The sequence below is a fragment of the Phyllostomus discolor genome, chromosome 10 (genome assembly GCF_004126475.2).
Source record: "Phyllostomus discolor isolate MPI-MPIP mPhyDis1 chromosome 10, mPhyDis1.pri.v3, whole genome shotgun sequence".
NCBI classification, from domain to species: Eukaryota; Metazoa; Chordata; class Mammalia; order Chiroptera; family Phyllostomidae; genus Phyllostomus; species Phyllostomus discolor.
Genome location: NC_040912.2, coordinates 18691416 through 18705844, shown reverse-complemented (window position 1 = coordinate 18705844; position 14429 = coordinate 18691416). Strand labels below are relative to the sequence as shown.

General features: G+C 34.9%; 1 protein-coding gene across 4 annotated transcripts in view; it reads right to left on the bottom strand.

Annotated features, from left to right (window-relative positions):
* SNX13 (sorting nexin 13) overlaps positions 1–14429 on the bottom strand; it is a 122355-nt gene that overhangs the window by 15751 nt on the left and 92175 nt on the right. For 2 of the 4 annotated variants that reach the window (XM_028525142.2, XM_036010545.1), the window contains 3 exons: positions 12485–12624; positions 4027–4134; positions 2310–2420 (listed from right to left, as the gene is read on the bottom strand). In XM_028525142.2, the coding sequence (XP_028380943.2) occupies positions 2310–2420; positions 4027–4134; positions 12485–12624 (359 nt within the window). Of the gene's footprint in view, positions 1–2309; positions 2421–4026; positions 4135–12484; positions 12658–14429 lie in introns of those variants that run through there. The other 2 variants (XM_028525141.2, XM_036010544.1) reach the window with 2 other exon arrangements.

Below are 14429 nucleotides of genomic sequence, written 5' to 3'. Positions count from 1 at the left end.
AATAAAATGTATACAGATAATTTTCTCTAATAGCTATGTAAGTTCCAGTAAAATATAATTAAGAAAAATATTAAACTATAATTTAGCCAAAAAGAAAATACAGCAAAAAGCCCTAGTTCCTGTTATATATAAAAATTATTCTGACAATCCAGAAGACATCAAAATGACCCTGGTAATTACAGAGATGATTTATTTTTTTAAATGTATGTTGTGGATTTCCAGAAATGATTCAGAAGGATCTTAAGACTCCAGCAATAATTTTTTAAAGTGATCTATAACTGTTCAGATATATAAAAGCTAGTGTTTGCTAGTAAAAAGAAATTATGTACATTTAATATAATGCTTCTTTTATTTCAAAAAGCTGTTATCAATTTATTAGCTTTCTTAAAATTGATGAAACCTTGAGAGAAAACAAGGTGAATACAAAAAGGTAAAATACATGAGTACATCTCTATTGACAATAAAACCATTTATAGTCTGAATTTAAACTCAACAGCTTCCATTACGAAATGCAAACATAAGACCACCCCATTTCTCTCCTACCATAAGGTACATGACCTAGAAGTTGTTATTAAAACAAAACATTCCACTTAGAAATGTCAACATCCAGTTGGATATTAAAACCCAACACATCATAGAGTAATCACAGGAAGTTCTTTTGCTTACAGCCGTTAAGTCTTACTTACTTTGTACAAATTCCTTAATTTTTTTCAATTAAAAAATTTATTGAATTTATTGGGTGATGTTGGTTAATAAAATTATATAGGTTTCAGGTGTACAATTCTATAATACATCATCTGTATATTGCATTGCATTGTGTGTTCACCACAAGTCAAGTGTCTTTCCATTACCATTTATTCCCCTTTACCTCCCCCAACCCCCTCCCCCCTGGTAATCACCATGCTGTTGTCTGTGTCCATGAGTTTTTTCACTTTCCTTAACCCCTTCACCTTTTTCAACCAGCCCCCTAACCCCCTCCCCCCCTCTGACAGCTATCAGTGTTTTCTGGATTTATGAGTCTTTCTTTTTTGTTGTTGTTAGTTTTTGTTCACTAGATTCCACGTGTAACTGAAATCATATGGCACTTGTCTTTCTTTGACTGGCTATCTCACTTAGCATAATACTTTCCAGGTCCACCCATGCTGTCACAAAAGGTATGATTTCCTTTTTTCCAAGTAGTACTCCATTGTGTAAATGTACCACAGCTTTTTTTATCCACTCATCTACTGATGGACACTCAGGCTGCTTTCAAATCTTGGCAATCGTAAATAATGCTGCAGTGAAGATGGGGAGAATATATTCCTTCAAATTAGTGTTTCAGGTTTCTTTGGATATAGTCCCAGAAGTGGAATCGCTGGGTCATAAGGCAGTTCTATCTTTAATTTTTTGAGACAACTCCTTAACGGTGTTTTTTTTTAAAGTCTTTTTAGGTGGAGGGAGGCAAGAGAGTCTTTTTTTTTCTTTTAAATTTTCATTTTAAAATAATTTTACCTTTAAAAAGTTGCAAAAATAATACACAGAGTTCCTTCATCCAGCTTCCCAAATGTTCTTGTTGTATGTGCTACTACTGCTATTGCTACTACTAAGATCCAACATTTATTCAGGTTAGTTATGAACCAGGCACTGCAATATACGGATTATCTCACTTGACTCACAAGATGCTCTAAAATGAGGATTGACATCTTCATTTGTTGAGAAAACTAAAGGATCAAAAAGGTTAGTAATGTGTGGCAGTTCACAGCTAGTATATGGAAGTGCAGGGATTTGAACCAAAGGATGATGGATCCCAAATTCTGTATTCTCATCCACTAAGCTAGCTCTCCCAACTTGAGAACTTAATCACTTATTGTCTTAATCTAGTATATTATCCAAGCGCAGGTCTTGTAAACAAAAAGGAATTTTAAATAATAAAGATTTCACTTAAGAGGTATGAAAAACATATCCTATTTTAGCCCTTTTCTCATCCTTACTCCACGTAGGACATTTCCTCCCAGTAAGAAACAGTTCCTTCTGAAGCTAACGAAAACCTGTGACCTGTCTTAGGCAAACCTTCCTTCATGCATCATTTCAAAGTTTTTTTTTCCTTTCTATGAAGCTACTGCTGATTCAATCTACATGTGAAGACAGGAGTTTACACTTACTAGATACGACTATAAGTAGTAGGCTTAATAAAGCATAGAAGATAAACATGTCAAGAAACACTTAAAAACTGTCTAGTTTTAAAATGTACATAAATATAAATGTATTCTCTAATATCAAAATCAAAGCACGAAAATAGATCTGTAAAGAAAATGCAATGCTCTGCTCACCTTGCGAGCAAAATCCCCTTTTCCTTTACTGTAGGCTTTGTTCTCAAGGAAGTCATACACATAGTGGGCCAAAGCTGGGGAAGCTTTCATCAGCTCAGGAGTTAACAGTAACTAACAGGTGAAAAAAGAAAGTATTTTAATTTTGTATTAAAAATAATTACACAGTTAAAGTCATCAATAATTCTATTACCATTAACAGTTTGGTATATACTTTTCCCATCTGTCATTTTGACTTTCAGCACATCTAATATGAAAGTTATCCCTAAAAATTTACTATTCCATTTTCAGGTTTTGTAGCTAATACGAAGTTCCACATTAATATATTGTTATGTTCTTCAAATACTAATTTCAAATTTAACATTAATAGAAAATACATCAAATACTCCAGACAAAAACTCTTAAGTGTGATAAGACAAAATGCTGCTTTTTTGTTTTAATGAAAACTGTTAATGATACTGCTCATGATGCAGCCCAGCATTGTAGCTCAGCCCCTTCAAGGAAGCATGTCTAACACGCCAAGTTCATTAGCTAGGAAGTATACAGTACAACCTCATTTAATGGATCCAGTGATGATGCCCAATTTGGGAACAGGAGGTTATTTTCTAAATCTTACAAATAACTATCACAGATTTTAATGCAACTAAAGTTAGTATATTAAAAAAGTAAAAACATTTGACAAGAGTAATAAAATTTGTGTCAGACATTCAGATTTAAGCCAGGAGAAGACAAAATTGAATAAAGGCAAAATTTACCAGTTTTTGCTATCCTTTCAGTAAATAATAATGCATGGAAATCCAGTACATATCCAGTACAATATTAGCTAAGTTAAACTAAATGCTTAAGGCAGGGTCAGGAAGTTTTTTCTCTAAAGGTCCAGGTAATTATTTTAAGTTTTGTGGTCCACAGAGTTTCTGCTGAAACTACTCTTAACAAAACAGGCGGTGGGCTGGATTTGGACTGCAGGCTCTAATTTGCTGACCCGTTATAGAGGACGCAGTGGGGCGCTGAATAGTGAAACAATACATACATACCTCAGCTGAAGCCTTGTGTAATAGAGGAGAAAACTTTGTAAACCATTCATTAGAATAAAAAAAACTATAAAAATAATATTAACTCTAGCATCTGGGCACCCATGTCTAAAACAATCTTATTTCTGGAAGTCCAAACAGCTTACACAGTATCTTGTGAGACATGTTGGCTTGCACAGGAGAAATCTGCAAGCTTAAAATGCTACACATCAGAAATAGCCCCTCAGATGTATTCCTCGCTTGGATTACCCTGTAATTTTAGAAGCATTTGACTCATTCTGGACCATGGGAGGCAGCTATATGCATTTATCTGAGAAATAAAATCTGCTAGCTTTGGATACCTCATGAAGAACTACTATCTACACTACTATCTACTGAACTGGAAAAATGTAACTGTTTAGTCTGCTATAAGACACTTAGCCCTTATAATAATGTAGAATGGACAGGTGTGTCTGCGTGTTTGTATTCATCTAAACCTGAAGAAGCAAAACCCCAGCACTGAGTGTCAAGAAAACTTCTTAGTTAATTAATAAACAGAAAATGAATACGGGTAAATTACTGAACAAATTGCATGTCACATCTGACATGCTATTCAAAAGTGATTGCTATTACAGAAATTCATTCCTTAATAAAGAAATGTATGCTATATTAAAATGAAAATCTATGGGAAATAATAAACACGAACTTACCTGCAAATATGCATTAAGATCCTTTTTTCTCTTTTCTAAAAAATCTCTATCCATATTATTAAAAGTCTTTTTACCAGGAAGCTTCAATATACTTGACAGATTTTCAAACTAGAAGACAAAATACATTCAATAATCTTAATTTTTTACACAAATACAAAAGTAGGCTCTGGATAGCTCAGTTGGTTAGAGTATCACTCTGACAGGCCAAGGATGTGGGTTCAATCTCCAGTCAGAAAACATACAAGAATCAACCAATGAATGCACAAGTAAGAACAACAAATTGATGTCTCTCTCTCCCCACCCCTCTCTCTGTGTCTCTCCCTCCCTCTTCCTCTCTCTAAAAAAGAGAAAAGTATTTTCATAGTGACAATTTCTCTACATATCAAAAGCATCTTGAACAGATCATTTTGCAATATATTTCATTAAGCAAAAATCAGAAAATAGAAAAACATTTTCCAAGTATGTCCAAACCACAGTTCTAATGTTGTTTATTATAAAGCCATTTCAATGAAGAATGACAAACGTGGATAGCTGTGGAAGATGGGTGATATTCACATGGGATGTCATTTTTAGTACCTTTTCTAATTTTGAGACTGTTCAAAATTTTTATAACAAAAGGTTTTTTAAAAATTGTCCTTAACAACCATTTGACTCGTGCATAAAGTATTAGCAAATAAACTGATAATGATCAAAGTTATGAGTTCCTGGCTTGTTAAAAAATCTTATAAAGAAATACTTTTTATATTGATGACTTCAAATAAATTAATCCTTGTAATGGCTAATTATTAAAAGTAGAAAAGGAAATTTAAAAATATAGCTAACAGACCTACCTGACTGGTGTAGCTCAGTAGGTTGGGTGTCGTACTGCAAAGTGAAAGGTCTCTGGTTTGACTCCCAGTCAGGGCACATGCCTAGGTTGCAGGTTCGGTCCCCAGTCGGCGTGCATCTGAGAAGCAACCTATCGATGTTTCTCTCTCACATCAATGTTTTTCTCCCTTTATCCCTTCCCTCCCATATCTCTAATAAATAAATAAAATCTTTAAAAAATATATATAGGTTACAGCTATATTACAACTCTGCAATATGCAACTGTAGTACTACACTAATACATACCTACCAACTACATGAAAAATAAACTCTCAGATTACTAACAAAAAAAGTAAATAAAGCCATCAGCATTTATAGACTTAACATTTGGGTGCACCTTCAAAGCTCCAGATATGTGGTAATGTGCTGTGCCTTGCTAAAGCACTGTTTTAACCACACGAGCTGTTAACGTTTAAGAGTCCCATTATTTACAATGGTCAGAGATTCTGCCTGGCCAACAGCAGCCTCCCACCTGAAACTTTAAGCAGCTTCACTGCTTTTCCTATATGATACATATTCTCAAATGAAACAACTTTCTAAAACCATTCTATATTAAAATATTCACTTCTGGTGCAGAGATTAAAGAGGAAGTGAAAAGATATAGAATAATTTTCATCCCCAAGCTGGAAAATTCTTTGTGATAAACTATTACGTGGCCGGCAAACCAGATGGTTGCTCGGAGCTATAATGTGAACAAGTTCACTGTATGTTACAACCAAAGTTAAAAGCAGTTCTTTTGCCCCAGCCAAAGTGAGAAAAACAAAAAAGCGGAGAGGCTATTTGCAGGGAAAACATTATGCTGTAGTGATATTCACAAATTTGTTGATTCACAAAAGTATTAGAATGGCTCCTCCTTGGACATCAAATGGCCAATGGCTCAATTTTTTTTATCATATCTAATGGAAGTAAATTTAATTTTTCAAGATATCTTAAAAGATATTTAATTTCCTGGAATATTCCTTATCTACATTATCTTAAACTACAGACTCGATTTTACAGGACGCAGTTTATTCTGGCACCACCAATGTGTTCTGGACTGAACTGTAGCCCCCAACATGAAGCGCTCACTTCCAGGACTCCCGAAGGTGACTGTGTGCGCAGACAGAGCCTTCAAAGAGGTGACGAAATTAAAGCAAGTCCTTAGGGTGGGTCCTGTTCGAATCTGGCTGCTGTGCTTATGAGAATGAAATCCCGACACACGAGAGGACACAGGAATGAGAGCCCGCAAAGAAAAGGCCCTGTGAGGCCACAGTCAGAAGGGCAGTCAACTGTGCAAGCCACCGAGAGACGCCTCGGGGGAGACTGAGCTAGCCAACACCTAGGACTTAGACTTGTAGCTGCCAGAACTATGAAAAACTTAACTTCGTTCTGCTCAAGCCACCCAGTGTGTAGTATTTTGTTACGGCAGCCCTAGCAAAGTAATACACTAAGAGAATATAACAATATCCGTAAAAAAATTTCAGAAACTGTAAAATATTAAACCTTATTAATGAAAAGAAAAAATTAAATGCTACAATAAGTTTTTTTTTCTTGAAGTCTAAGTTATCAAAATCCTTTTAAAATTATCTGTCTGGAACAGAAGCATATAGGATTAATGGTTTCCTCAAATATTTTTTACAAAAGGAAAAATGGGAAATTTTATACTTCATATTAACTTATAAGCTTAGCATTTAAAAGATTATTTACAGCACAAGGTGGCCCATTCATGAAGAGTAATATACTTCCCTCTGCCACAAATTCATAAAAATATTTTTAAAAGATATTTTAAAAAGTTAGAAATTTACCTATAGAATTCAAAAGAATTAAAAGAATGAGTAAAAATAAGGAGTATTTCAATGTTCACAAAAAAACTCAAGTAATTTATAGGAATCATACACATTCCAAAATCAAACATTTTTATCTTTCCATACTGAATGTGTCAGGTTTAGATTCCTGATACACTACTGGAAAACTTAAAAAAACATGCTCGACATTTTATGTTAGAAGGATTGAAAATGTGTTTTCATCTAGGCACAAATATACTTTTACTTAGTTACTTTAATACATACTTAATATCTTTTATTCTTAGTTGAGGACATTTTTTCATTGCCTTTAGAGAGAGAGGAAGGGGGGAGGGAGGAGGATAAAGGAGGGGAATATGGGTGGGGAAGAGAGACATGGATGTTACAGAGAAACACTGATTGATGGCCTTCTCATATGCACCCCAACCAGGGATAGAACCCACAACCTGGGCATGTGCCCTCACTGGAACTCAAACCCACAACCTTTCGGTCTATGAGATGACACTCCAGCGGTTGCAGGAGATAGCACAGGGAGAATCCTGAGCCTTCTCTGCTGTTGCTGGCCAGCACCTGTGACCCAGTAGTCCTGAGCCTGGTTTGATGAGGCTGCCAGGCATTCCCAACAAGTGAAATCATGGTAATCTAGGGAAGTGGGAAGTCCTTGAAAGTCTGTGTGTATCATCTCCACCAGATGGGAAAAGGAAAACCTTGAGACTGTGTATTCATCCCAAGGCCTAGAATGGAGAAGGGGAGGGGGACTACAGTGTCCAAAAGAAAAAGCCCATAAACAGCTTTGATCAACTGTGTGCCTCCTGTCATGTACAAAATGAGCAAATAGAGTCTGAAGAAAGATAAGAATTTGAGCTAACAGACCCTGACCCATACCTACATTTAGGCAATCACGTCTCCATGGAAAATTGGCACCACCTTTACCCGTCAATCAAAATGTAACTCCCTCATCCCACCCTGGCAACTACATAAGTCCTTAGAATAAAGGACTCACACTCTCTTGGTTTGTGGCCCTCTTGCTACATGGGTAGCCCCTGGCCACTTGGCCTTCAGCCAGGGGCTCTCTGGCCACCCCTTTATGGCCACCTGGCTTCTGGCCACCTGGGAGCTGGCCACCCTTGCTTTTGTTCTCTCATTCACTAATAATCCTTGCTTGCATGCTCTCTGACCTGTAATTGTTTACTGCATCGCCGAGAAGAACCAGGGTTTCTCCAATAACACAGCCAACTGAGCCACACCCGCCAGGGCCACACTTAGTATCTTTTAAATCACTGCTGTTTTACCTATACTTACACACAAGCACAGCATCTACTGGAATGCAAACTCCTGGGGGCAACGACTTGTTCCCTATTTTATTTCCAGCTCTGAGAACTGTACTAGATGCATTAAAAACCTCCATACATATTTGCTAAATAAATAAATGGGTAGTTCAGCCCATTTCTAATATAATATGACACTGAACATTTTAATTATCTCCTTTTCATTTTCTTTATCCATAAAATATCAAATTAGACTATTAAAAATCTTTAAAAGATACATGATAGTTCATACACTTAGACTGAAAGAAGTTTACATCATAAAGTTAAATAAACAAAATGAAACCTATTTTAAAATAAATTTAATATTTTAACAGTTCAATAAAGTTAAAATTTGTGTCAACAGGTTGTACTGTTACCAAATAGTGAATCACAAGTCACTACATTTCTTCCTTCTGCTATGTCATAGGGAATTTAGACCACCAGCTCACACCGTACACCAAAATAAACTCAAGATGGGTAAAAGACGTAAATATAAATTGTGACACCATAAAAGTCCTAGAGGAAAACATAGGCAGGAAAATCTCAGATATCCTGTGCAGCAATATTTTCACCAATACGTCCCCCTAGGACAATGGATATAGAAGAAAGAATAAATAAATGGGACTTCATCAAACTAAACAGCTTCTGTATGGCTAGGAAAACATCAACAAAGTGGAAAGGGAACCAATATATGGAAAAACATAGTTGCAATGATACCTTGGACAAGGGTTTGAGCTCCAAAATACATAAAGAACTCATAGGACTCTACACCAGGAAGACAAACAAACCAATTAAAAAATGGGCAAAGGACCTGAACAGATACTTCTCCAAGGAGGACATACAGAGGGCCCAGAAACACAAGAAAAAATGCTCAATATCACTAGCCATCAGAGAGATGCAAATTAAAACCACAATAAGATACCACTTCACACCAATCAGAATGGCCATTGTGAACAAATCAACAAACAAGTGCTGGCGAGGATGTGGAGAAAAGGAAACCCTCATGCACTGTTGGTGAGAATGAGGACTGGTGTAGCCACTGTGGAAAACAGTATGGAATTTCCTAAAAAAACTAAAAATGGAACTTCCTTTCAATCTAGAGATCCCACTGCTGGGATTATACCCTGAGAATCTTGAATCACCAATTCAAAAAAAACTATGCACCCCAATGTTCATAGCAGTGTTACTTACAACAGCCAAGTGCTGGAAGCAACCTATGTGCCCATCAGTAAAATGAATGGATCAAAAAACTGTGGAACATTTACACAATGGAATATTATGCTGCAAAAAAATGAACTCCTACCCTTTGCAACAGCATGGATGGAACTAAACAACATGTTAAGGGAAATAAGCCAAAGACACTGAAATAGAGAACAGGCTGACAGTCTTCAGAGGGGAGAGGGGAGGGAATTTCAGGGGAAAAGGGGAAGGGTTTACAGGAACAAGTATAAAGGACAGATGGACAAAAACTAGGGGTGGGTGGAAATGGGAGGGAGGTAGGGAGGGCTGTGTGGGTAGACCGGGATGGGAGTAAAAGATAGAAAATTGTACTTGAACAATAATTAAAAAAAAAAAAAGCCAGGATGTGAAAGACAAATACCATATGATCTCACCTATAAGTGGAACCTAATCAACAAAACTAACAAATGAGCAAAATAGAACCAGAGACTTGGAAATAAAAAACAAATTGACAGTAACCAGAGGGAAGGGAGGAGTGGGATAATGAGGAAAAGAAAGGGAAGGGGCAAGCCAAAGAACACAAATAGAGAACTTGCGAGCACAGACAATGGGGGGACTGACTGTGGGAGTGGGAGGGGATGGGCAGAGGAGAGCAATGGGGAAAAAGAAGAGACAGCTACAACTGAATAATAATAAAAAATATAAAAAGAAAAATGAACAAAAGTTTTATAGCTTTTATACACAATATTCAATATGTAAATATTAAAGATTTTTAAACCAAATTGAAAATGCAGTTTAATTTTAAAACAAATTAAATTGTGGCATTTTAAAAACTAAAACAAATAAATAAAAATATAGATAAGGCAGAGCTAAAAAGCAAACACCCTTAGTCTTATTCAGAAATACTTAGTATTTTGCTTAAACCTAAATTTTCATTCACAACCTTAGTTTTTAATTTCTTAAGCTCTGTGAGCAATCTAAATACTTACAGAATCATACACTACTGTGACTTTATAGAAAACACAAACACAAAACACATCTATTTTGTCTGCACTGAGCCCTTTCAAAAATGAACTGTACTTTATCAATTTCATTAAATATCTGCTTCTGTATTGAAAAGGGAAACTTCTTTATAAACTGTTAAGTTTTTAAAAAGTATGTTTTCACTTACATTTTTCAATATGTAAACATAACATTTACATAGGAAATTCTAGCCTAGAACATTTAAATTAAGCAATGATTATTCCTTTTAATAGCAGGAATAAAATCAGAGCTACTCACACACACAAAAATTTAATATTATGGAAAATTCTCATTAATTTCCAAGTAAATAAAATTACTTTTACCCATTCAAATTATCTTAAAATTTGTCCTCTGGTTAAAGTGAGGGTGAGAAAAAATATGTAAGCTATGGGTTTTAAAACAGTATCAAACAGATAGTATTTTATAAATCTAAAACAATTATTTCTTCAACGTGGGACAAAAAATTCTTTTACCTCATGAAGAACAGACGTGTCCAAAGTTATTCATTTCCTTCTGAATATACCGTATTTTGCCATGTATAATGTGCTCCCATGTATTATGCACACCCACGTTTTTAGCTTAAACTCTCAGGAAAAACATCTTTTAATTTTTTAATTCAATCATTCATTTATTTATACTTAGATACATTTTGGGGGATTATAAAGGGTACTACTTTGCATATGGATATCACCATTGCTTTCTAGAGTTACACTTCTAATGCATAAGCATAAATAAAAGAATTAAAAACACTTATACAGATACAGAATTAGTACTACCCATGTATAATGTGCATCCTTATTTTTCCCTCAAAAATTTGGGCAAAAAAGCATGCATTATACATGGCAAAATATGGTAATTCAAAATAGTCCTTTTAATGTGGGCTTTAGGAGTCAACACTAACCTGTTTTTAATAATTTTTAAACTATTAATAGTGTATCTCATTCAAAAATATTTTAGTAAGTAATAGTGCCAATCATTTTTCCCCCACTATCTTAAATAAATAAGGCATTTTCTAATTGATAAACTGGTACAATGTTATTTCAAAGCTTTAGTCCACCCAATCAAATGCCTCCATTATTATAATTTTTACTGGTTTAATACCAGTTACATATATTAAAATTTTAATGAAATTAAAGACTCTCAAGAAATTAAAATAAATTTCATAGATCACCTAATCTATTCCAATTCATCCACTGATGGTTTATTTTCTTCTAAGTTAAGGACAGTATTTGTTTATTTAATTAAAAAATGGAACAGAGAAATATATTTAATAACATATTTACATTTTAAATAAAATATTTAATAAAAAGAAAAGATTTAATAAAATATTTACTAAAGTAGAACATTTAATAAAAACAGACTATCTAATAAAATATTTAATAACACTTAATATTTTATATTTAATAACATTTAATGCCTTGTATTTAATAACACATTTAATATTTTATATTTAATAACCTGTTCAATCTTATAGTTAATAAAATATTTAATATTTTATACTTAATAAATATAGAACAGAGAAAGGATTTGTTTATATTTGTTATCTTTAACAGTCCCTATACTTCTATAACACATTTAATATTTAGTAAAAATTAAAAATGTTATTTGGTTAATGTTAAATGTAATTTAGGTTATGGTTCTTAAAATAATTTAATGGATCAAAGATTTAACTATTACATTAAATAAAAATGTCCTTCAAAATTACTATAGCTCTGAATGCGACTGCTGAAAATAAAACCAGAAGATGTTTTATGGTGATCCCCATTCTCACTTTAAACCAAACCCAGATATCTCTGCAAAGCACAAAACATACACACACACAACTCTTAAAATAGGAAACATACACTCATTTTACTTATTTTTTAAAATTCCCATCTAAGGATATGTTTATGGATTTTAGAGAGAGAGGAAAGGTAGGAGAGAGAGACAGAAATACCAATGTGAGAGAGAAACTTCGAGGAGTTGCTTCCTGTTGGCACTCTGACCAGGGATGGAACCTGAAACCCTTTGATGTACAGGATGATGCTCCAACCAACTGAGTCACCCCGCCAGGGTTACATTCATTTTAATTTCCCAAGGTCTACCACCGATATTTTGTCTAGTTTACAATGGTTATGTTTGCTTAAAGTTGATTCATTGGTTAAGTGCTCAGAAATCATTCTAACATTTATGATTATACAGAAATTTTTACCTTGTTTTCTGTCATTAGCTTTGATCAATACCTTAGCATTCTCAGAACTATTCAAAATCAAACACTGAATCGGAAACAATTTAAAGCACACAAACTTTAACCCTTGTTACCTGTTCAGTGATTCTCATGTGGAAGTCATGGAAGTCACTGTAACGGCGGTAGGTCTTCCACATCTCCTCACTGTTCACATTGCGCCGGTGCACAGTGATGGCGTACAGGGCGTATGTTTTGCCATGATCATTACAAACGCCTGCCACAGCATATGGGTCATAGTCAGCATATACTAGTCATTTAAAACAAAATGAAGAGGAACAAAAAGACACAAAAAGGGGGAAGATGAAGAACAAAACAAACAAAAAGGACGACATGAAATGAAGAATTTGAAATGACAGACTTGAGACTAAAAGATGTCTCTAATGGATAAAACAGATTCCCATCCGTTGTACTCACATCCAAAAGGTATTAAATATGAGGGCTACATTGCACAATAAACCACAAGTTTATAATGGCACTACCAACCACACAGTGATGTTTACTTTGGACTACCTTCCCAATGAGCTTTTACTTCTATCATTAGTTATGATACCACACTAGAGCATTGGAGTCTTAAAGTTCATATAAGAAAAATAACAGAACAAAATAATAACCTTTAGTACTAGCCTTAACTATTTAGTTATATTTCTTCTAAAATGCCCTCAACTGAACAGAAAGCAAAAGCCACAGGATAAGACTTATCTGCTGTCTGGGCAACTCACTCTCATTTCTAATATTCCACAGTTTACAGGTGTAGTTTATTCTGGAGATTTTTAAAAGGCATTTTCCTACTGGTTTTCTACAAACCATCCACTTGTTCATATTTTGTACCAATCTCAAGGAAAGAGATGCTTGCCCTTTTAATCCTTTGTCTTTCATATTCTCCATTCTCTAATCTCTCTTCATCGTATTCTATTCTAGATCATTTCTTAAAGTCTCCAAAAGTTTACTGAGTCTCCACTCATCTGTCTTTGGTCTATTCCATCCACTGACCTTAATTCCGATCATTATATATATAGTTTTAAAAGATTTTATTTATTTATTTTTTTAGAGAGAAGGGAGGGAGAAGGAGAGGGAGAGAAACATCACTGTGCGGTTGCCTCTCGTGTGCCCCCTACTGGGGGCCTGGCCCACAACCCAAGCATGTGCCCTAGTCTGGGAATGGAACCAGAAACCCTTTGATTTGCAGGCCAGCACTCAACCACTGAGCCACACCAGCCAGGGCTAATAACTGTATTTTTTTATTTCTATAATTTTACTTGGTTCTTTGTAGTGTTATATTCTTATCTCTCTGAATATTTTAAACACACCCTCAGGCTAGGAATACAGTCACTTGAGGAGAGATGAATCCAGACACACCATGTTGGGACACAGACAGGCTTTCAATTTCTTCTGGGTGACAGACACTGTATTTCTAACCACGATCTTTCCATTCTTGGTTCTGTTCCTTGACAGGTTAAAATTTTCTAGTATCTCTTCACATCCAGCCACCCTTTATGCAGAGGTCAGGGCTCCAGCTTCCCATGGCCTTAGCCCATTCTGTCTCTTCTAAGCTCAAGGACATAAAAATACTGTCAATACCAGGATAGCAGTCTTCGTGCTCCTATGAGCTCCTTGGCTTCAATAACTCTTCACTTTCTTAAACTTGTTTTCCTCATAGTCTATGGCATCTGTAGGTTTCCTCCTTTAGCTATTTGTATTTTATTGTTTTCAGCCTTTCTGTGGAGGCAGCATTTCCCATAGCAGTTTAGACTACCATATTGACCAAAATTGTTCTTCTAACAGATTATATTGATCCACACTGTGAATAAAAAGTGGCTGAATTTGGAGCTAAATATTTTTTTTATTTTGTATACAATTATGCAAAGAACAGTCTGGGTAGCTTCTTAGTAAACTATTTTAATTATATAAAAACTAAAAATCTATGCAGGCTTTCATCAAAATTTTTCTAAGCTTTGGACTTTTTATTCAAAATTGCCCTTCATTCCTTTCTATCTAGTATCAGTGTTCCTGATTTGGCAA